Source organism: Heterocephalus glaber, unplaced genomic scaffold (genome assembly GCF_053883595.1).
Source record: "Heterocephalus glaber isolate CG9 unplaced genomic scaffold, H.glaber_assembly_v1.0 deba00001764, whole genome shotgun sequence".
Lineage (NCBI taxonomy): Eukaryota > Metazoa > Chordata > Mammalia > Rodentia > Bathyergidae > Heterocephalus > Heterocephalus glaber.
The window spans coordinates 10,753,022-10,777,956 of record NW_028258461.1 but is presented as its reverse complement, the minus strand read 5'-3'; the positions used below and the strand labels follow the sequence as shown (position 1 = coordinate 10,777,956).

At 38.1% G+C, this 24,935-nt stretch overlaps 1 protein-coding gene across 6 annotated transcripts in view; it reads left to right on the top strand.

Annotated features, from left to right (window-relative positions):
• Fhl1 (four and a half LIM domains 1) overlaps positions 1 to 24,935 on the top strand; it is a 59,921-nt gene that overhangs the window by 26,631 nt on the left and 8,355 nt on the right. Inside the window, exon 1 of one of the 6 annotated variants that reach the window (XM_004862340.4) lies at positions 20,332 to 20,571. The exons of 4 other annotated variants lie outside the window; for them this stretch is intronic. In XM_004862340.4, coding sequence (XP_004862397.1) covers positions 20,550 to 20,571 — 22 coding nt within the window. In that variant the 5' untranslated portion in view covers positions 20,332 to 20,549. Of the gene's footprint in view, positions 1 to 20,331; positions 20,572 to 24,935 lie in introns of those variants that run through there. One more of the 6 variants, XM_004862334.3, reaches the window with a different exon arrangement.

The following is a 24,935-nucleotide window of genomic DNA, read 5'->3' as shown; positions in this document are numbered from 1 at the left end:
ACAATTCCAATGTGTGGAAGGTTACACAGCCACTAGTCTGAGAGTCTCAGGACCTATCTCTGTTTGAGTAGCAGGAGGGCTTTAGCTCAAAGGAATCTCAAGAAAAAATGGGCAGCAATGGTTCCTTGGCCTGAGAAAGAGAGTTTATGAAGGCAATTCCAGGTTGAATCTTCCCAGATAAACTTGAGTTCACATCTAGTTGGAGCACAGTAGGTGAAAACCAATGTTTTTGGATACAACATAGCACATATTAGAAGATAAACTTTTGTTTGAATTTTTCTTTAAATTATATGCTTCTAGTAAAAAAATAAGATATGTTGATGGTCAAGAATTATGAAGTAGGGATTAGACCTGTTAATTTTATTATTATAATAGGAGAATATAGCGTTTTTAGAAAGCTTGTAAATAAGGCCACAGAAAATAGGGTAATTATCAAATTTCAGGATATATAACAACCTGATAAGCTATAAAACAATAGAAAAAGTCAGAAAGGAAGGGATCAACAAATTGAAATACATATAACCCTACTGTGGAAAAGTTAAGTACAATTTTTTTTTTTTTGGTACTGGGGATTGAACTCAGGACCTTGCGTTTGCGAGGCCAGCGCCAGAACCACTGAGCTAAATCCCCGGCCCCAAAAAGTTTAAGTATATTAAAGTGAAAAAGAAAGAATGCCAGGAAAAATTTGCTGCACGTATGAAAAGATAATTAAGTTCTATATTATACACAGAACCCATACAGATTTAAGAAAGCCGCACACAGGCCTGGCGTGAGGTAGATGCTTTGTAACTGTTGGTTAAATGAATTGTCCGGTAGGTAGGTGGGTGAAAGGCATTTACATTATTTCACACAGTAAATAAATGCATGGAAAAATGTCCAGCTAGCCTCACTAGCACGTAGAGAAACACATATGCAGACATCTACAAGGTGTACTTTCCACCTAGCAAATCAGTAAAAGTGAAAAGAAAACTCAGTGCTAATGTGTTACCTGGAGACAGACATTCACTTCTTGCTGGTAGCATTGTAAGTTGGTACAAAGCCTTTTGGAACATTTTTGGCAAAAGTCACAGATTGATACCCTTTAATCTAGTAATCCTATTTTGAAAAATGTGTTCTAACAAATAAATTACCCCAAAGAAAAAGAAAATGACTGTGTGACAGGGGCCGGGGATGTAGCTCAGTGGCACCTTGCCTGTCTGGCAAGTGCAAAGTCCTGAGTTCTATCCCTGGTACCAAGAAAAAAAGAAAATGACTGTATGTTATAGGTGTTCATCACAGTGCTGTTTGTGAAGATTCAAAATTAGAACAAATTTAAATGTCTAACATTAGAGAAATGGTTCATTTATTGAACAAACTGTTTTGATTAAGTAAATTAGGGTACATCTTTGCAGTGAAATTCCATGAATTTGTTAAAAATTACCACTTTGATGCTTGCATAGACATGTGAAAGAGTTTGTATAAAGTAGCCTTACTGAAAAAATGCAGGATGCAGAGTTGTAGATGTGCTGTGATTATAACCATGCAAAATGAGACGCACATATGGACATGATCTAGAAGGCATGTGGACAAACGTTAAGTATCACTTTGAGCATTTTTTGTGTTGTTTTTACACTTTATTATAGCATTTTGCGCATTTAAAGGTTGGCAGTCTCCCATTTCTTCCTATGTAAATTAACTCCAGATTGCAAGTAGGGTATTCTTATTTACTATACAGTTGGTGCTTAGTAAATAACCATGAAAATATGATGAAGACACCTCCGCAGAGCTTACATATGAAATTCCAGTGATATAGTTCCTTCTTGATTATTTTATCATCTCAAGCCCTTATTTTGCTTTCTTCTTTTCATGTTTGGTGGAGAGACATCTTCATGTCCCGTGTGACAACGTGCAAAGCTTTTAATGCATATGTACCAGTGCCAGGCAGGGAATGAACCTTCATGTCTAAATCCAGTGTACAATTAAGGAGAATCTTAATGAACCTGTAATTTGAGGACAGTGCCTATCTCATCCTCTGATTTTCTTTAGAAAAGGCATAGAAATTCACTCAGGTTGTGGGCCTTTTCCCAGGGGCCCCCTTCCCTTCAGCTGTACTCCCTGTTTTAGATACACTTGTTTCTCTGTTATAAGTACACTTTTCTCTTTTAATTAGGTCAGTTACTTCATGTCTGTTTTTCTTTTTTGACATGGTTTCCTCTGGCTTTGTCACCACATATTTTCCCCGTATGTCATTGCCTCTTGAGCTTTATGTTACAGTCTTCTTTCAAGGGAAACAGAGAGCACATTGCTGGGGTGGGGAGTAGCTCTTGACTCTCTTGCTTGCCCTTTGCTTGAATGAGCATTCGTATTTCTTTTGGGCCTAGTTCTGTTTGGTTTTGTAGTTTTCAGAGTCAGTTATGTTTGGACTGAAAGATACTTAAGTAAAAATAATGGTAAGTCACAGATATGTCTGGCAAAGGTGCAGCACATTTGTTAAGGTTACTGGTTTATTTATCTTCCCTGTCTCTATGGCAACTAAATCTGTGTCTGGAATTTAATGGAATTAATTCTGACCTCTTCTACCATCTCCTAACTTTTCCCAACATCTGATTTAGAAGGAATTCATTTTCACTTGAGGACAGAAACTGCCTTATTTATAAAAGGGGTCCTCATTAGACTTTCAAAATGTAGAATCACTAGAGTCTTCACCTCTTGCAGTCTTCCATCAGTATACATCACACTTGTAAGGGACACTACCCACACATACATCACGTCCCAAGGAAGTCATTTTTAGGAAATACGTAATTTTCTTTTCAGTGAAATAAATTATTGTTTAATTAACATGAATGAACTGTGTTTAAGAACTTTCTGTAAGAGAATCTTTGGAAAGGATATTAAATCAATGAGACTATTGATTGGACACTGCATTTGTATTTTTTAAAAGTGTCTCTTATCTATTACAGGATTGTAAGTTTTATGTACATCCAAAGTTTGGACCATATTTCAGAGATCAAATGTATTAAACTATGCCATGGAAGTCCACAATAAAGATTGGGTTTGAGCAGGATGTCCATGGAAAAAGTCACATTGGACACTGAAATTTAAATGCAATGTTTTGTCTATGTCCAATTAATGGGAAATGAAGATACAGATGTCTGATCGCTAAGGTAGTTAGAGTCAAACCATCTTGGACCTCAGCTCTTCAAATGACTGCATAGCACTTCTTATTCCCTCTCATATGATGCCCGGAAACTCACAAAGATATTCCAGTTTTAGGAAATTTAATGATTTATCTAAAATCAAGTCAGAATGTTTTAGTTTAAGGATAGTGCGTCACATGTTGCTTTACTCATGGTTAATTTATCTATTTGCAAGTCCTTTCACCATCTCTAGGAACAAACTACAATGTGAATTTTCCTTAAAACCAATACAAAGGAACCAGAAAATGCTTAATAAAGATTCCACAAAGGCTGTAGCAAGGGAAGCAAAGAGTATCCTTCTATTCTTACTCCACAAGCTTGAAATATTACAGTCTGATCTGTCATCAAGTTCAGTTCAGGTCTGATAGGAACTTAAGGATACTTAGTGCTTTTACTAAGATTTTTGAACATCATAAAAGTTCAGTGCATGTGGAAGTTGTTTTAAGATCTTCTCCATCGTCACCTCTTCTATTAATAAGACAAAGACTTGAGACGCCAACAACAGATGCTCACTTGCAAAAGAGCCATATTTGTGAGGTGAATGTTAGATACTCCTTAATTTCTAGGTTTGAAACCTTGACTCACATGTCTTTATAACCATGAACTTAGAAAATTTATTAGATTAAGTTCATTGTTAAATCATATAAATTTCTGTTATATCCAGTCTGAGAAGCATAGCTGACCTCAAAGCTTTTACAGAAATGGCAAAGTTAAAGCCTGAAGCCCTTAATAATGGTGGAGATTAAACAGTACTTTATCATCATCATCATCATTGTTATCCTATTGATCTTATATCACATACTGAAAGCCCTTGTGGAGAACTGTGTTAATAATTGTTATAATTTATGGATTTCATTGTTTCTTTCATTGTTAATGCTTTAATTTTGTGTATACAGAACTAGGGATCGAAATCAATTTAAGTTGAAATGTATGAAATATATTTAGAGAAGAGTAGCCTCATTCTTCTTTCCTGTCAGCCAGATAAGCTTCATTTTTGTAGAGTGTTTCTCACTGAGGATATCCCCTTATTGGATAAACAATCAGTTTCTTTAAGAGTTCTTCACCTTATGAGCGAAGTGTTGGTCCGTGGGTAGTTTGGTAAGAATTTGTGGTCTTTCTTGAATCTGTGGACATTTCATAAACCATAGGAGATGTGTATGTGATGGAAACATTTCTATATAGTTTTTGAGGCTATAAATTCATAATTTACTTAAGGTATTGTACATATTCCTTTCCCAGAACCAGTAGAGCTTTTGCAGTAGATAACTGTGAGGGTTTGTGTACATACTGTAGTTGTCAGTGTACTTGGGCCAGGGAATTCACAATCCATAGCACCTTTTGTTCCTTCAAGTGTTTCATTCATTCCATGACTAAATGGAGAGGATGAGTTCTACCCTTTGTGTTGGGGGCATGTGATAGATTTTGATTTGGAGACAATACAACATGGTTTAATGTTTTTAGCATATCCTTTATGTATCCGGCTCTGCCCTCTGTGCTGACAGTCTTCATAAACCTTGTACCAGATCTTGATCTGATTCTTTTGACCCTTTCAAGGGTATTTCCTATTTTTCCTACTGGGACAATGTAAGGCATAAAGAATAAAGGATTTGGTTGAGTTTCCTGTCTCAGATTGTACCCTTCTTTCTCCAGGAAACTGGAAGCTCCTCAGGAGCAAGAGTCCCTTAGCTCCTCTCTGTCATTTATTATTTAGTGCCACATGCTTAGTAGGCATCGACTAGAGATACAAGGAATTGAATGACAGGTATTGAATAAATCACAAACCGTAGCATTACCTGATAGTGTACAGGACAATCTCAGGATCCTTGTTTGACCTGCTGTTCCTCTAATAACCATATTCCTGATAACACTGGAAGATGTCCTCAAATGGACATCCTACCTCATTATAGCATGGCATCATTTTTTTTCCAACATTGAAGTTTTTTCTAACAGATAGAAAAGTTGAAATTATGCAGTGAACACTCACATTCCTACCATCTAGATTCTACAGTTAAACATTTTACTGTATTACCTTTATCACATGTCTGTCAATGCATTAGTCTGTCTTAATTTTGGGGGCTGCATTTTATAGTAAGCTATGGGCATCTATACACTTCACATCCAAATAATTCAGCCCATTTCTCATTATGTGGCCTCAATTTTTACATTCTTAGCGCTGGTTATCAGATTAGGTAAGATTGTGACATTTATTTAGGTGGTAGCTAAGAAGAGGTGCTAACTCAAATGTGAAATACGCTGTTTTCGGCTTCTGGAGAGTTTGTTTGTTTCTAACTGCCATCAAGTGTACAAACACATACATGGTGTTGCCCCTTTCCTTCCATGTTACACAGTCACATTATTTGTACTGTTGAAACTTGGAAGGCCAGCCTAAAAAAAGCAGTTGAGGGTCTTATATGAATGAAGCTGGAGAATTGGGGTTGAGGATGATAAGGCAAAGGCACTGTAAGGGTGGGCATAGATACTATGGGCAGGGGCAGTGGGAGGGAAGAACAGATTAAGAATCAGGAAGTTACCAGTATGATACTACTTCTTTCTATGAATTCTAGGGGGAGTTTAGTGGCTGCTTACATTACTTAAGAGTCATGGATTTAATAAACACTTAAGAGTAAAAAAAGAATTCTAGTCTAGTGGTTTTCATGTTGTATTTTATAGAACCCTAGAATTCATACTGTGGATGTGTTTCAGAGGTTTTTACCAACTTTTGAATTAGATTTTTATAAGTGTATTGAATTATTTTAAAAGCTAATAAAATGACAGACACACTCAACTGAGTTTTATAAGTGACTTTTAACATGCTGGAGAATACTTACTGATTGACTTTAAAATAAGTAAAGGCTATTAATGTCAGCCTAAAATAAAAATTTGAATAGCACTTATCTGTCATCCATCAAAGTCAGGGTAATATTTCTCTTGGGGGAATAAAGACAAAAGGTCTACAGCAGGACCATTACACTAAAGCCATGGGTGTTAAGGCCCTAGCCTGTGAAAGCTGAAGTTACATTTGGGTTTCCAGTTACCACGAGCACTTACCCATCTGTTATATTTAGATTTTTTTTTCTAATATCTTTAGGAATCTGGAAACAGATGAGTATGCTTTAGACTTGAAATGTCCATAAAAGGGGAGAGATGGTTAAGAAGCTGGAGGCTGGCTACAGTGGCATCTCTCAGATGGAGCCGTACGAATGGATTGAGAACCTTATTAAACCGAACTCCTCAAGACAACACTGCAGATGTATATGTCTGATATGGTAGTTCATTGTGAGACTTTCAGGGCTTCTCTGATGAAGACTTGAAAATGGGTTTGACAGATTCCTTTCTGTTGGAGGCACTGGTATTCATTTTGTCTTCTTCATTCCAGATTGTATGACACTCTGTGCCCATAGTCTTAAATTTACCAAATGGAAGTCAGTCCTGTTTGTGTGTAACTGCAATCCACTTTATGGGATTTTGCTTATCTATTTTTTATTTTCCCCATAACATCTTATTATGCAGACTTTCAAAGTTGAAATGATTTTTGCAGTAGCTAACTATATAACCATCAGCTACAGTTAGCCATTAATAACATTTTACTATACTTATTTTTTTACATACCTATCCATGTTATTGAGGGATGCATTTTGACATGAATGTAGTAGATTTCCTCACCAGCGAACTTTGCATATTTTACACACTTAAAAGTCTAGTATCTTGATCATTACACTAATCTGCCTAAATTTGCATAGAATGCTGTGAAATAAAAGATGTAAAATAAACGCCCTGGTTTTACTGGGAAAACATATAGGAACCTTATTTTAAAAGTAACAAGTTTCTAGAATTCTGGCATAGAGTCAGGGAAAAAATATTTGCATATTTTAAAAAATCTGATAGTTTTTTGTGACTCAAGACATTGGGCACCCATAAAAAAGGAGGGTGCACTTGTAAATTTTGTTTTCACCAGAGGCAGGAGCCAGGCAACTTCCAGTTCTTACAGAAAGGCAGGATCATCTTTAAAAGCATTTAAAGACACTGAGTGTTAGTTCCTCCCACAAAATCTGTTGCATTTGGAAGGCAGAGGAGCAGTTAACTGAGGGCTAAACTGGTCTGTTCTGGATCCAGTCCCAAGCCTTGGTGTCAAGGTGTTAAGTGCAAATTATTAAAGCAACACTCTGGTTACAATTCAAAAGAAGAATGGGGATGGGGATGAAAGGTTCCAGTGTAACGGTTTTGCCCCTATTCACGTGGAAAGTACTCCCTACATTCTTGCAAAGCGGCATTGTTGATCCCTTTGTTCTCCGTCCCCCAAATTATGTCCAAACACTCTCCCTTGGCCCAGAGGGTCGGCTGGGTATAGTTCCTTCTGGAAGTCTTTACTAGCACTCTTGAGTTGGCTGGCAGGAGGTCCCTTAAAAGTATGTCCAAGCAGTTTTTCCCACTCTTTATAAAAGCTAATCCTCTACTTTCCACTTCAGTTCCAGTTGCTGTTGTTTGGGTAGAAACAGACCTCTGCAGTGTTCCCAATATCCAGACATTCCAAGAAAACTTAATGTATAAGAACAAAAAGTTAGGACAGAAAATCTTTGGGGCAGAGATTAGGTGGAGGACACAGGTGGGGAACTTGGTAATTAGATATATTTTAAATATATCAGCAGAGGATGAATATTTTAAAAAATATATAGGGAGTTATAAAAATTTACTAACTTCTTCATACAGACACATGATCTTTAAAGCCCATAAAAACCCCTTGACAGGATGGTATAACATGTACTTTGGTCTGGGAAGAGACTATTAGGTTGCAAACTTCTTGATTCCTCTACCATTGACTTTCTCTTTGATCTCAAAATATATGATTTATCTTGTGATTGTTTCACAATCACTCATAATAAAACTGATTTACTGTATATTGTATACGTGAGTTTAAAACTATATCTACTTTGTGTTATAGCTCAAGATGGTGAATTAGGAAGATTTAGATAGGAATTTTGTTTGGAAAAAGTTAATTTGTGTAGAAATGCTTTATGTCCTGTAGTTCCTATGTATAATATCACCCTTAATTAGATGGTATTTCCACAAATCAGTTGAGAAAATTTTCTTAACTACAACACATTTAAAATATATAAAAATTGATCACACTTTGTGCTATGGCTAATAGGAAGGTGGAAAGTTTTCTAGATTTATGCTTAGGACAGGTGACTGTATTTGAACTTCTATTCTTAGTTTGACCTCGCCCCCTTCTCTTAAGCAAGACACATAATCTCTTAAAGTCTCAGTTTATCTACCTATAACACCTATAATCTTTGATAGCATTGAAGATTTGATACAGAAAGTGGCACAGAAGTTCAAATTACTACGTAGAGAGTATTTACTTTTTATGCTGAATGATAATTTTGACAAATTACTAATTACCACATTTAGAAAGTTACAACTCTGGAGGGAATTGATATTTGATATTGTTGTGCAGTGTGTTCTAAGTTACCATCATAACAGTAGGAAAATAAACCCTATCCTGGCTGTGTTACAAAGGGATTAACTCACTTCTTCAAGTTGTTACTAAAGTTCTCTATCCCTTTAAACAACAGAAGTCAGAAGTATTCCTTATTTACTTTTTCTTTAAAACTAGCAGAATTTCTTTGATTAAGGGCTTTTCAAGTTATTTTCAATATAAAGAATGAAGGATGAGCCATGTCAGTTACTTAGAACAACTAAAAATACCCTATACAAGTATGCAGAGGAGTATGCTTTTGATTTTTACATCAAAGCAAAGAAATAAGATTATGTGGATCTTGCTTATACATTTGTTCCCAGCTACTTGTGCCTTCACAAAGAATTAAATATTATTGAACATAAGGGGATTAAATAGCTTGACCTGAAGCAAAACTTAGAATACCCATGTTACTATTTTCTGAATTCTCCATCCTTGAATATTTGGGTTAGCCTGAAAGAGAATCTCTGTCACACAGATTGCCAGTCTTTTCACAGTCATCTGCCTCTAGATTTTTATAATGCATGATAAATGTGTGTTTATTGTGAAAATTGTGTGAGTCATGTGAAAAATTAAGTCCACCTGAAAAATTAGAAGATTCCACCTACCTAGGTACAAAGGCTAATTTTGAGACAGGGTATTCCTAAGTTGCTAAATTGCCCAGACTGACTTCAAACTGTCAGTTCTCTTGCCTCAGTCTCCCAGAGTGCTGGAATTCCAGGTGTGCACCATCATGCCTGGCTTTATTCTTTTTTACAAATATATTATTTTATAGTACCTTCAGTTTATGTAGTACTTAGACACACATTATTCAGTTTTGTTCCTAAAATAATTCTAAGGGAAAGCAGGACAGGTATTAATATTTCCATTTCATAGATGTAGAAGGAAAATTAATTTGGCTAGTGAGCAATTCAGTAGTCAAGAGATTACATCCAGGGCTTTTGATTCCAAGTCCAGCACTCTTTTCTTGAGTTACAACACAATAACATTACAAAAACATTCACTCTCCTTTTCTTTAAATGAAACCTTAAAATTAGTTTAACTTTTATACTATTATTTTAGCTTAATTTTAGAGTTAACTTTCGATTTCAAACTTGCTAAAAGTGTTTGAAAATTAAATATCTTGTTTCACAGCTCTTGAATTCATCTTTCTGTGTACTTCCTGGTCGAATATGATAATTTATTTGGGCCTTTGCATTTATTTTTGATGTTATTTTTGATAGTTTGAAGGGAATTAAAAATAATTAGGTTTTGACATTCCTATATACTTCTGGTTTGCCATACTGAATTGTCACATTCCCATAAATTGGGATCCCAATGTCAACATCTAACAAATAGCCAGTATATATACTTTAAAAATGGTTTGCATATATTTAACCTAATTTATAAACATCAGTCCTTTTCCTGAAATCCAGTTAAGTTTTTTAAAAGTGTTCACTGCGATTAGAACAAGGGTGCTCGTTTGTCTTGTTTGTAGAAACAGACAGGTATAATCTAAGTTGGTAAATCAGTGACAAATAGCCATAGAGTACAGGTCACCTGGCTTCAGTTAGTTATGTGACCTTTAAAAATCCAAGTGCCCATTTCAGAAAAGACTGACCTTTGAGGCTGTAAACAATGAACTATTCTGCTTCGAAGTAGGAACAATTAAAGGGTGAATTGAAAACTCTGACACAGATATAGTGGAAAAGCGCCCCCACCCCAGACTTATGTAACAAACATTGTCTTGTTTACCCAGCATGCAGCTTTAAGGTCAGCCTGTGACTCAGAACCCTGCACTTCCCTGGTGGTATGCCTCAGTGACATGATGCCAGTCTAATCATCCAAAAGGGCCTGTGCCCAGCTGGTGTTGCTCCATTATAATCCCCAGCCGAGGAGCCAGCCACCTTTTATTTTTTAAAATAGATGAAGAAGACAACATGAACATTTGAAAGTCAAATCCCACATGTACTTTATAGCTTTTTAGTCTAAAGCTTTGAGGAACAGTAAGATACCTCTTTGATTTTGAGTAGATCCTCCATCGACACTAATATACAGTATCATGGTGCAGGGTGTCACGAACATGTGTACATTGTCACTATATGTGTTTTACTGAGTTTATTTTTAAATTCACAGGCAAGGCATTGTGGTTTGGTGCAAAGAACACTAGGCTTGGAATCAAAAGCCACTTCCTCTTGGGCAAGTTATTAGCTAAAGCGTAACCTTAGCATAGTTGGCATGGGATTTCCAGATGGCGTCTTCTCTGTGTGAACAGAAATAATCTGCCATTTCAGTAAGCTTCAGTAGGTGCTCCTTGGTCCTGCTTGAGAGCTCTCATCCTTTTCCCTTTCTCTCTTCTCCTGGTGAATCAGAACTTTCATTCGTTTACAGCACCCGACTCCTCTTGAATGTCTGATGTTACAGGAAGGCAAGCTGATTAAACTACTTTTGAAAATGGGTACACTCCGTCCTTTAAAAGCATATATATTCTTTCTCCCTTTTCCTCTCCCTTTTTCTTTCTTTCTCCTCCCTCCCAAGGGTAGGGATACTATCTCTGAAATACATTCCCAGTCCTTTTTTATTTTGTGATCGGTCTTGCTAAGTTTCCTGGACTGGCCTTGAACTTGTGATCTTTTCCCTCAGCCTCCCAAATAGTTGGGATTCCAGATGTGTGCCATTGCACCTGGTTTTAAAACACATATACATACTTCTTACATAAGAGGACTGGAAACAAACATCGGTCAATAATGGACCAAGTAAATCGTGGTATATCTACACATGAATACTATGTACATATTAAAAAGGGGAAGCGCTTTCTGTACTGACATGGAAAATTCTCTAAATACAGATAGCAGAGGAATAAATAGAAAAGGCAAGGTACAGAGGAGGATGTATAACATACTACCATGTACTTTTTAAGAAAGAAAAGAAAATACAAATATATATGTAGCTATCTATTTATTTATATGCCCAGTATCTCTGGAAACATAAAGAAGACAGTGATATCATTGGTTATGACTGAGTGGAAGAGGACATCTGGTGACATACAAGGAGAGGAAGACTTTTCACTATCTATACTCTACATACTTAAAACAAGTAAACATGCACAAAGAGAATGTTCACAGCAGCATTATTCATAATAGCTAAAAAGTGAAACAACCCAGAGGTCTTGTTAACTGAGAAATGGACAGACAATATGTGGTGTATCCATAAAATGGAATATTATGTAGCCATAAAAAGGAATGATGAATAAATGTATAACACAGATGATCCTTGAAAACATGCTTACTGGGAGAAGTCAGACACAAAAAGCCACATACCGTATGGTTGTGCTTAAGCCATAGGTATACAGATCCATAGAGGATAAACAAATCCATAGAGACAGAAAGTAGATAGTGGTTTCTGGGGGCTGGATTGGGAGGGGTAGAGAGTGGGAAGAGTCTCTGCTAAGAAGGTCAGGATTTCTTTCAGGGGGATGAAAATGTTCTGGAATTAGTGATGATGGTTGTACAATTTTATGAACATATGAAAACCATTGAATTATACACTTTAAAAGAGCAGGCTGTATGGTATATCAAAGATACCAATAAACACATATCTTGGTGAAGTGAGGAATATGGACACTTTAATAGTCACTGTGAGCATAAAATTGTGAGCAACTCTATCAAATTACCACCCAAGAAATATTCCCATTCTAAAGTGTTGTACATCTTATCCCTGAGAATACCAGAAGACTTCGTATCACTTAGCTACCTTCAGAAGCCTTCACCAGTGATCTTTTCATTTTATAGGGGAATACTCTTAGCCCAGTGGAAGCCCTGACTTGTAGAATTTTAGGTAAAATAACTAAAGGATTTTTGATGATACAAGGTTGTGATATTATGCCTGTGGGTATTCCCCAATCCCTGCCATTAGAAGAGGTCATTGGAGTTTTCAGAGGAGCCTGAGAAAGTCTTTTGGTTGGATCTATCCTTTCCTCACAGCTGATCCCAGAGCTGTCCCTGCCCCCCAGGGGCTGGAGTAGGAGCAGCCCTTCCCTCCCTGGGGTTCTTCTGGGGTAAGCTGAGTCACAGGGTTAAGCAGCCCCTCCTGATAGGAGGGGATTATTTGGGGGTCTGATTTGAGATCTGTGGCCTGGAAAATATAGCTTCTCAGTGACTGTTTATAGATGCTAGGTCATTGTGAGTTGTTGTCCAGAGGGACAAGTGCAACCATAGCATCTGGCCTGCCCACAGGTTGGTCAGATAATAGTCTTCTTAGAGTTTTCCCCACTCTAGGTGCTTTAACCTGAACTATCTTAGGGTGGGCATAGGGGATTGAGCACAGCGTGTGTTTGGTCAAGTGTGGGGCAGATAGTGCAAGTGTCTCAGACCTGAGACCTTTGATATTGCTGTGCTCATCCAACTTATATCTCAGCACAAGAAGCCTTATCTCCCCTAGGCTGCTGGGTCCATTCTGTAAGCAGTCTGATGTGACGGGTTCTTTCAGATCCATGTTTTTGACATTTATTCAGGATTAACTTGCACAGTTCAAAAGTAGTCTACATCCTAGCTGGAGCTGTCTAGTAGATATAAGTAGCATCTTTTTGATGTTGTTTTTCATAAACTGACATAAGCTCTAAAGTGTGAAGCAAGGATGGTCTGCCTTTTTAATTAGCACTCATGAGGGCAAATCTTTATTTGGTCTGTTGCAAAGTTTGTTAACTCTAGCCGGAAAAAGTCTAATCATCCACTGAGCTAACTGGGCCCTTTCTTGGTAAGAAGGCTGTAGGAAAGACTCTTACCTACCTCAAGACTAAACAAAGGGCTGAGACCTATTTATTGGGTCTTTCCCTAGAGGATCAAAGAGATTTGTTCTCCCTGGGTCTCCAGCATCTATTCATAAACCCTTCTTATCCATGTTAGATATACATCTCTCCCTGCTGGTTGGTCCTGCTGCTGGAGGCCAGTTACTCTGAGTCCCTAGGACTTTGAGGTTTTCTTTCTCGTGCTCCAAACATTCTCTGGCCCATGGTCCTTACAGTTGGACTCTTGGCCAAGATCTTGAGCTCCTAACTCTTTTCCACGTATCCCCTTTGAACTGGTAAACTTGAAGATAGATTCTATTTGCAGGAATCTGCTGCTTGGGACAGCTACATTTTTAGAGTGTTGCTGAATGGTAATATATGATGCTTAATACATGCCAGCCACTGGTCTAGTGCGCTAATCACAAATACTACTGTATTTCTCACAGTGACCCTATTACATAGGTACTATTATTATCTCCATTTACAGATGAGCAAATTGAGTCACAGAGAAATGAAGCTCACTTACGTCATATAACCAGGAAGTAATGAAGGCAGCTCCAGAGTCTATATACTTAGCCACTACACTATCCTGTCTGGAAACTATAAAATAGATATATTAAGCTCAGGGGAAATTTCATGTTATTTATCTTAGAACTAACAATGTTAATTGTTCAACCAATCTCATAAAAAAATGAAACCTTGAATTAATTTTATGAAAGCCCCTGACAATAACTTGTTGAAGTTCATGAATGGAATAGAGCAGTCACTGTTAACTTTGTTTCATTTTCTGTACCTTAGACAATCTGGTTTGCTTTACAGTGGGTACATAGTTCCTGGATTAGTTTTGATTATCACACCACTTGAAAATATAAAAGAAGGGCTGAGATTGAGATAAGTGTGACGTGATCTTTCCAAGTTGCATGTTCTTCGGTGGCTTCTGCTACTTTTGCTCTACAGAGCACCTTCACCCTTGATTCTAGGAATTGAAGCCAGGACCTTGTATATGCTGAACACTTGTTCTGTCACCAGACCACACTCCCATCCCTGAGACCTTCCTTTTACCAAGCCTTGTTTACTGAACTTTGTCTTCATGTACTTGCTGCCTGAAAAGTAAACATACTGCTTGGCTTTGAGAGCTTTGAAATCACAAGTGTCAGCTGTTTGGGGCAGATGTTCTGCTGCTCTGTTCAACCGAGTTCTTATTTGTCTCAGCTTGGTATCAGCCACCACTTCCAAGTTTTCCCAGCCGAATTTTATGTTCTCTTTGACTAGACTTTTGCACTAGCATGAAAAAAATCTAGTGTCCCATCTACAAATCACATAAGTGTCCTTTAGTCTCAGGGTGTGTGACCCAGAGGAGCATCTGCTGATGACTACCAAAGTCAAGGGAACATGAACTTCATTTACTATAAACCATGTTCTCGAGTTTTGCATTATCACAAATAACTACCCTTTGCTGGAAGCAGTCTGAGAGAGAGCAAGGATCAACACCTTGAGAGTGTGGACACCCAGAAAGTAGACATGGAGCTGCACCTAACTCAGGGAGGCAAGTCATCTCTTCATCTTGGGCAGTTTTCACATTTGTAAAATGAGACAATTGGGCTAGACTGGATTGAAGATGATTTTCAGCTATCGTTAAGCAGTCTTTATGGAGGTGGAAATACATGCAGAGCAGACCTGGCTCACTTCATCTTCAGGTCTTCTTAGCATCTCATGCTTTTGGAGGGACCTATACTCTGTTCTTACCATGCACAGACTGACCAACAGGGAATTCAAGCTACCTTTTGAGGCCGTAATTTATCAGCACACAACATGCTGCAATCAGTGTGGTCTTGTAGGGAGTTATTTTTGTTTGCTGTCTCAACACAATCACTGTGGGCCACCACCCTCCTGGATCTGCCCGTAAGAACTACTGGGTGGAGCCTCGATCAAAACACTGCTGGGCAGCATTTGCAAGGCTGAGGCAGGAGGATCACTGCAAGCTGGAGACCAGCCTGGCTTCGTAGTGAATTCAGGGCCAGCCTAAACTACATAGCGAGACCCTATTTAAAAAAAAAAAAAAGACACTGCTGGGGCAGATAAATAAGTGCTCTTGGGAAACATGGCAGATGGCCAGGTAAGCTTTCGTTTTTCTGTACCTTTTCAGTCCTCCAGAAATCCAGTTTCACCCTGCTGTCAAAATAATCAACTCAAGTGCCTAACAAAATACAGACTTCCTGAGTGACATGGTCACTTCTGTCCTACCATACTCACACTCCCACTTTTGTGCACCATGTTAAGTTCAGATGTTCTACTGCGCAAAGCCCACACAACCACTTGTGGATTTCTTCAACCTTGACCTTGAATTCTAGGGCTTTCCTCTGTTTGATGTTTGAAAACACCACTGCATAATAAAATAATGTATTTATTATAATCCTTTAGTAAATGAAGACAGATTATATGTTACTGGTCTTACTATTTCACACTAGGAATCAGGGATCATGAAGTATTATGGTCTCTTTCCTGTCAAGGCAGTCAGTCATACTTAGGGGCATTAAGAGTAAAGGTATGGATGGGAGCACATTTGATTTGCTCTTTCTTGTTACAGATACTAATCAGCTGGGTGAATTACAGAATGGGCCCATGGAATGTTTAGCCCTCAAGCATCTATCAGAGGCTTGAAATGTTCATAACAGGTGGGCCTAGTGAATGCCAGGATTTAGCATGATTGAAAGGGTGTTTTCAGTCATGGCACATGGCAACATGGAAATAAAACAGATATATCACAAGTGGGTGGTAGAAATAGACTGGAAGAGAATTTTAACACCGAAAATATGACAAAGATTTATCCCTACCAGCTTCTTGGTTTCATGAAATATTCATTTTCCTCTGATCTGAGATTTTGAGATTATATATTTCCTTCTAAAATTCTTACTGGTTTCTATTTATTTTTTTGTTCTGCTTTTTTCTTTTCTTTGAGTGCCACCTCTATTTTTTAAAATCCGAGTTAAATCATAGTGGCTTGCTTTGAAAGTCATTTGTTCAATGTTGTCCTAAGTAATGATTTCCAGTTAGAAGTCCATAAAATATGTGTATGATATGATTGGGATAATTTCTACTTCTTGGTGAGAGTCCAGTAGCAACACAGGAAAGGGCAGAGTTTGGGGACAGGAGACATTTAAAACTGTTACTAATCATGGAATGACATTTCCAAAAATCAAATGACAGAGGCCATGGCACATGCTTCAGTTATTAATCCCTGAATGAATATTAGAAAGAAACCACCTAAACCCTGGTCAGTTGTGAAATGAGCAGGTCTTGAGTTAATGAGCATTTTCAAGGTGCCTCGCTGTTTGCAGGGCCTTTTATTTTATGTGCCTCTTATTTGTAACAGTTCTCCCCATTCATAGCCACCGTTGCATTTGCTCTGAGATTTAGATTCTGTTTGGGGAGGCAGAATACTGAACTTTCCTTTGGATCTAGCCTGATGAAATTACCCCACATGAGGTTGTAGAGGTGCTTCTCATTTTGCTCTTTGATAGGTATGACATTTAAGCAGTGACTTTGCAGAATTGGACCTGTCATCAGGAAAAAGTACTCTTCCCACCTTAAAGATTGACAGGAACCTGAGATGGGTGAAGATGTACTGGACCTTTTCTGGCAAGAGTACATAGAACAAGAGATACTCTGGAAAGTTCAACATTGAATCACATCATATCATAGTACATGACTAGATGCCTTAGTCTTGCAGTTAGAGTCACTCAGGAGAAGTTGTTGGCGGAGAGACTAGTAGCCTGACTAAATTATATTGAGAAAAAAACTTGAGCATGTTAATTTCCTAATAGTAGGAAAGGGGAGAAGTATAATGTAAGAAAATGAAGATGAAACCACTGATAAATTCACAAAGATTCCATTCCAGGTTGTTACCAAACTCTTGCTTCTGGCAGTCACTAATGACTAGTAATTGTTTGAATTAAGTTTCTAACCATTTGGAAATGTCTTCAGCGAAAGGAAAATAGAGTAAAGGAGAAGGGTGACCCTAAGTCATGCTGTGGAGGAACTCCTGAGATGTGTGTGGGCCAAGTAGGTCACTAAATTTACCACATTTGATTTTCTGGATGCACCTCTTTGAACTTTGAAGTGTGATCTTCCCAGTGGTGATTTGGAGGTGGAGGCTAGGATTAGACTGCAGTGTGAGAATCCCCACAAACAGATCCCCATAATCTTACTTTTCTCTTTACTCAGCAACAGGATCCCATCGAAGGGGGTTCATTATTGACCTCTCAGAAGAACTTCGTTATAAAGTCCAAAATAAGTGACATTCTTTGCCACAACACCTTTGCCTCCCTCATTGACCGTTATTTTCCTGCTCACCCAGAATTGCAGCCTTGGAGAGAGAGCTCTTTGGCTCTGTTCTGTCTATCTAGCCAGTCCCGTCCTATAGTGTCTCTCCTACCTAGTCTTTCCTTCCTGTGCCCATTGTCACTGCCTACCACTCACTCGGCTTTCCCCTCCACCTCAAATAGACAGATGCAGTACTCCTCTGGGCTGTTTCTGTGCCTCCAGACTCTTCCTCAGAGATCTACCCTTTTTCTCACTGCTTCACTAAGCACCAGACAGCTCCACAATAGTATATAAAGGTGCTTTGTAACCATTACAGTGATTATAGGGGATATTATTAAACATCATACCGTTAATATGTAGTGGGATCATCTCCAACATTAATGAAGCCGGTGACTCTTGGGGTGTCTGTTAAATAACATCAAGAAAAAAAAATTAAAAAAAAAATAACATCAAGGTTTCTGAACCACTGACCCAAGACAGGAAAAAGTTACCAACTATTGTTATTGGAAAATTCTTTCATATTGCAAAGGGCTTTTTCATTTTTCTTTTTGTGAACGTTCTGGTTTTGTGACTTGAGGATATCAACAGTGGGGACCAGCGCCTGAGCAAACAGTGCTTAATGCTTCATGGAGTTTTCAGGAAGGCAGTTACCTGGTTGATAAAAGTTACAGCTGGAATCAATGCAGTGGCTGTAGAGCCAAACTCTCAGCTCACACTGGTTTGTCCTGGTTGACTAATTAATGGTCAGAAAGTAATGCTCTTGTCTTTGTATTTTATCTTATATTTCAGGCAAAATAGACATTGTTTGCCGACGATAAGGCTATATGCCTTTCCATAATCTGTAGTTATCAGATATCTAAAGGAACTGCCATTCTTGTCACAAGAATCCACCTCCTGATGCATAACTTGAAACTAGAATTGACTTCCTAAAGAAAACCAGTTGGTACACTAAGCTTATTATTCACAAAGCTATAAGAGGGGCATTTAAAATATATTGGCTCTACCTAAAAGCATGCTTCACAACAATCTAAAAGTTAGGGTTTGTAAAGGTCAGTCATCTAGTAAAATAAAATCATTTCACCTAGGTGAAAAGTGTAAGTTTATTGTTGTAACTGGCCAAAATCTCTGCCATAATTTAATCAGCCTGGACAAGGAAACGGCTAGAAAGGTGTGGAGGGAGAGCACAGTGCCACTTCCCTTCATTTTTCAGGCTCTCTTTTTGACCCTAACATGTAATATGTTTGCTTGAAACATCCTGGCTTTTATTGTGATGCCATTCTCCAGCTAACTAGGGGATAGGGACAATATCAGATATCTTTCAGAATAACTTTTTGTTGAATGCCTAAAGAGCATAAAAATTAGAAAACTCACTAATTCATTTATCCATGAAGCCTTTGCCTATTGTGTGCAGTGAGAACACAAAGATGAGCAGAGCATCATCCCAGCCTTCAGCCTGGTAGGGAAGAATAGGACCAAAAGCAGTGACATGTACTGTTAGACAAGACAGTGGCTCTAAAGGTTAAAGGTACCTGGCCCAGGGCCTCTCCCAGTGTGAAAGTTGTCTGTCTTCCCTGAAGTTCAGTAAAAGCCACTTTCGGGATTCTTGGTAGAAATACTTCTTTGGAGGCTTGATCGGCATGTTTAACTCCTTTTAATTCATTTTCTCAACACATAGTTTTTGGGCACCTCCTGGGAGCTGGGCTATATTTTATACTCTAGATTCCTCATGGAGCAGAATGGAAAATTAAACAAGAGAAATCAATGTGATGATTACTGTGGTAGAAGGGCCTAAGTACTGTGGAGAGCAACAAATTGGGGGAGCAGGGTAGGAAGATTGTAGGGGGTGTTGGTTGCCATTTGAACCATGCAGGTGGTCAAAGAAGGCTTCACTGACAAAGTGGTTGGAGCAAAGACTTTAAGGGAGTAGAGGAGCAACCAGGAAGGGCTCCATGCTGAGAGAATACATGAGACAGTGAGACCAGTCAGGCAGGAGCCAGGGCAAGGGGACCAGGGATGAGAATGGCCAGAGAAGGAATGGGGCGGGGATGCTACAGAGTTAGGGAGGTTTTTCCTAAAACCTCCTGATTGTCAGTCTCCAGCCAGTGATGACCTGCAGAGCTGGTATAATATATAAGGTTGATGTCTTCGTTTTCATTCATGTTTTTACTTTTATTGTCCCAGAGAGTAAAAAGCAAGAGACTGAGTTGGTGAGACAGTGTTGTCTTGTGTGTCTACTGGGGATGTGCATCAGCGACCAGGAAGGACATTGTGTTAAACATCTATAATGCCCTTAATCTTTATAACTGTAGTAATTAATCCCCTTTAATAATACTGGTAACAAAAGTCTATCTCTTTCAGTTACTTCTATCATTAATAGCACAAAAATGTGTTGTTTATAGGACTAAATGCAAGCTCTTGAGGCATATAAAGTGGATTAATAAGGTTGGCTCACCGTTAAACTATGTCAGAGTTGAGTCCAAATTTTATTCCGGTAGAGGGATGACTTTCTATGTGGCCTCTCTGGCTCTGGAGCTAATTTGGATGCTGAGTAGCCTCACAGGTATTTATATGTAGCATTTGGTATTTTTACTGGGTTCTATTCTTCTCCCATGGATCACCTAAAATGGTTAAGAATTTTCTAGTGGGATTAAGGTTGTGATCTCTGGGGAGGGGTGGGACATCTGCTCTTGGTTATTTTTGTGTGAGCTGCTTCCCCTTAAATGTATGTTCACAAATGAGCCATAACCTTATCATCTGGAGTTGAGGGAAGACTGGTCTAGGTGCCGCTCCTGAACTTGGTCTCTGAGCCATGGCTTCTCAAAGACATTCAGGTAAAAACTTTATGTTCTTTCTCTTGAGCACAATTTTGTTATGGCAGTCAGTCACTTGGCTAAGAGAAAATTTTTGATTAAATGATTTTAGTCTTATCTAAATAGCACATAAGTCATAGTTTGTCTGTTTTGTTCTTGTCCTCTAACGCTATTTCAAAGACAAAAGATTATTTTTACTCAAGTAAGATTAGCAGTTTGAACAATTTGTGTTTACATATATAAATGTACGATTGCATTTTTACATTTTTTAAAAGATGTCTTATGAAACTGTAAATGATTGTGAGCGGAAAGAGGGGTTTTTTGATTAGGAATTTTTGGTTACTCGTAAGATACAGCTCTTCATTTTGACTGTGCTGACAGTCTAACTTAAGGTGTTTGGAAAAGGCAAATTGTATATACAGCAGGAAGGAGGAATAATTTACAACTAAGAGGGTCCCTAATGACTTATGATAGCTTCCCTTTTTCTAAATAATGTCTTTTATTTTTCTGAAGAAACAGCTGTGGATACTTTTGATATGACCAATACAGCCTTAGGTGTTCTTACTGGAAGAAGAGCCAAGGTTTTGGATACCCTAGACCAGGGATGGTGAAACTTCTAGAGCTTTCAGTGACACAAACAGCCTGCTGTAGAATATGTGCCACAGGTTCTCCACCACTGCCCTAGACTGTCACGACTGTGAGAGTCTTGATCTTGTTGTGTAACTTGACATTAAAGAAGCCTGTGGAAAAGGGCCTGAAGGACGGAAGCCCAGTTCTCTGAAGTCATCCTGCTGCTTGTGTCTCTCTGTGAAGCCAGGAATGTGGCTGTTGGTCTGTTGCCCTCTGCCCAAGTAACAGTTTCCTTTCTGGGAGTTGGTGAAGTAAGAAGTTAGGCAGAAGCCAAGCACCCTGTCCTGTCTCCCAGCTTTCAGGTTAAAGGACAAAGTAATTATTGCTGGTAGATTTTTGAAAATTTAATTGCCTGTCGCTGTTTCACAGTGGAAATACTTTTGGAAAGTTCTCTTTTGATGTTTTGAAGCACATATGCTGCCACAGAATTCCCTACTTTAATTAATTAATATGCAGCGTTTTATTTGTATGTGTTCAAAAACTGCCTGATTTTTTTCCCCAAGCTCAAGGAACTGTTTTACAAAGATGCTACCACATGTCTGAGATTGTGGTTATTGGTCGACACACATATTGTCTGGGTGTAGCAAACTGGTCAACTGTGCAGTTTATCCTAATGAACCTTGAATGTACATTAACTGGTAGAGTAACTGTGCACTCTATTTAGTAATTAAGTGACACATAAGACAGCATGTTTAAAAGTTGAAATATTTATGGGCTACCCAACTTCAGGTTTTAAGTCACATCAGATCTTTACATTATTTTTGCTTCTCTGAATCTCAGGGCTATAAATGTGGTTAAATTAAAACAATTATTTACATCTTTTAGATGACTTTTTAAATTGAGAAATAGCATTTTGTATTGCATTGGGTTCATTGGTTTGTGAAAGTAGAGAATAATAACTAGGTCGATGAGAGAGAGAGAGAGAGGTTCTTACAGAAGGAAAATCAGTCTTGTCTTGAAATGGGTTTAGGATGGACAAAATAGAGCTTCAGATCATTGGGTCAGAATCCATTTTGAGTGACACCACTCATCGAGAGGGCATTTCAAGGACAAAAATGTATAATTTTGACATTGAACACTTTGTCGGCAAAATTAGATAAATTCAGTGCCTTTATCCCTTGGCTGTTCAAGTCAAGGGCCAAGATGAGGTTGTGGAGAGAAGTAAGACTATTTGCCAAATTATACTGCCATTGAGTCCTTTCACTAGCTGCTCTGTAGTGGCCTACACTTCTTGACAGTCCTATCTTAGAGCAGGGAAAGAATATGAGAGAGGCGTAATCAAACTGGATTGATTTTTTAAAATAACTGAAAACTGATAGAAGATTTGGTTGAGAGTGAAACTGAGTGTTTCATACTTTTAATGACCACCAAATGACTGCCTACTACTTCACCACAACTGGAGAAACCAGAAACACATGTTTTATTGCTGCCAGGTCCCAAGTGAGAATGTGCTGCATGTAGTATGTAGGACATTAAGAAACACCTCATATATGGACAGTGTGGTACTAGGATAGAATCTGCCCTGGTGAAAGTTTAGGGGCACATAATTTTTCATTTAATAATCTATATCCAGCCCTCCTGATACCAGACTTAATCTAAAATAGTATTATCTGTACATGGGTGACAAGAAGGGATTTATGTTTTTTTCTAAATGCATCATTCCAGTGAAGTTGCTAATAACATTGAATCATTCTGTACGCATCTGCTTTTAAGGGAAGAAAACACTTGCTGATTTTTCTATGAAATTCTATGAAAGAGGGCATTTTAGCAGTGACTCATGAGCTCTGTCTCACTGCAGCTATTTAGATGTTTATTCCCAAATGTCTGCTGACATCTCCAGGTGCATTAGCATGTCTGTGACACAAGTGTCTTATTCATAGCCAGAGCCTCCTTGCATTTGTTAAATGTTCTCAAGAAAGCAATATACCCTCTCTTTGGAAGTCAACATTTACACTTTGGGTCAATATGGTACCTGTATCTTAGACTTAGCAATTAATAGACTAGAAATAGTCTGAATTGACTTTTCATGGTCTACCTTATAGTACTCAAGGAAAGTGCATGGCTAGAAAAACGCTATCTAGTCAGAATGTTCACTTTCTCCTTAAATATTCTTATTTTGAGCAACTTGGGGATGAGGAAAGAAAAAGGAATATTACCAAGAAATACATGAGAAAATACACACAAAAACACAAGCAAGACTTATTAAATGCAAATTGAACCTTCTCTAATGAGAGATTTAGAGTGGAAAACAAATGTTGCAATGTTGTATTACTTGTATGTGTACATGATTAAATTAAGAGCCAAAACTTTTTATTGAGATACTGAGGTTTCTTGTAGGGACTTCCATGCTGGATGTAGGTCAGGAAGTTTTCTTCCAAAAGAAGAAGATTGTTAGATGAAGAATGATGTTTCTGTTGGAGCAGGCATAGAAATAAAGCCAGGCTACCATCTTAGAATAGATATCTAAAATGTGATCACCCAGCCACAGTTTTCACCCGCATTCTAAGCTTCTAGAATGCCTATTATTAAATGCATCTATATGGAAGATTTCTGTCTTAAAGAATCAGGGAACAACTCAGGTAATTGTAAGGTATAGGTTAGATTTTGGTACCTTAGGATCACAGGATTTGATTTTTAAAACCAGGAAATAGGATATTGTTTTGTATTAGGTTCATTGGTTCATGAAAGCAGAGAACAGGTCCATGAAAAAGAGAGAAGACCTCACGGAAGGAAAATCAGTGTTACCCTGAAATGGGCTTTGTATAGACAAAATAGAAGCTCTGATCATTGGATCACAATCAATTTTGAGTTACCTTCCACATGGAAGTTTTAGAAACTTAGTGGTGGTGACTTACTGTTAGCAGGATATACTGAGTAACTACTTTATACAAAATCTTGGATTTGAAACCTGGGCTCCAGGTGCAGAGGCAGAATTTTGTGTGGTAGAAAAATCTCACTGCTAGGTACAGATGAGGGCCACACCAAGATGTTAGAGAGCCTACCTTAGAGCAAACATGTCCTCCACAAAGACAGGTGATAAGGGAAGTGGCATGTAGTTGTATGTAGCAAATGTTTCACTTAATGATGAGTGACATGTCCTGTCAAGATGACAGCAGTAAGTCAAGGCAAGCATAAGTTTGAAAAGCTAAAAGGCTTCATATTTCATGTACTTAGACAATTTGAAGGGGATGTAAAAGTATTACATAAGAGATAAATGCTTAGTAAAGAGAGCCCCTCCAAAGAGGTCAAATGCCATTTCCATTTTTTCTCTTCCCTGATCATTTCTATCAAAAATCAAGAGAGAGAGAAAATTGCAAGCTTTTCTCCCCTCATAAAGTCAAAGCTGAACTATGTATGGCTCATTCCCCTGGATGTCAACCACTTGGGATATTTGCTATCCTTTACAAAACTCTGTGTCAACATTATCACTTATCAGCTGGGTTCTTAGAGTTGTTATTCCCTTGAGATAAGTGCTAGCAAAATATTTTATACATATCATTCATATTTTATGCAGAGTTTTGATATGATGTCTCATCAGTAGGAATGTATTACTGTAACTTCCAAAGCATGTGGCCTGAAGGTTTAAAAAGGTTTTGTACCACTTAATCATAAACTTAGAAAAATAGGAAGTGAGCTAATTCAGGTTGCCCAAAGTTCTACCAAATTAGATTTCTTACAAAACATGTACAAAAGTTCATGAATTTGACATAGACATTGTTAACGTACTTGAAGTATTTCTAGCCTGTTTACTTATT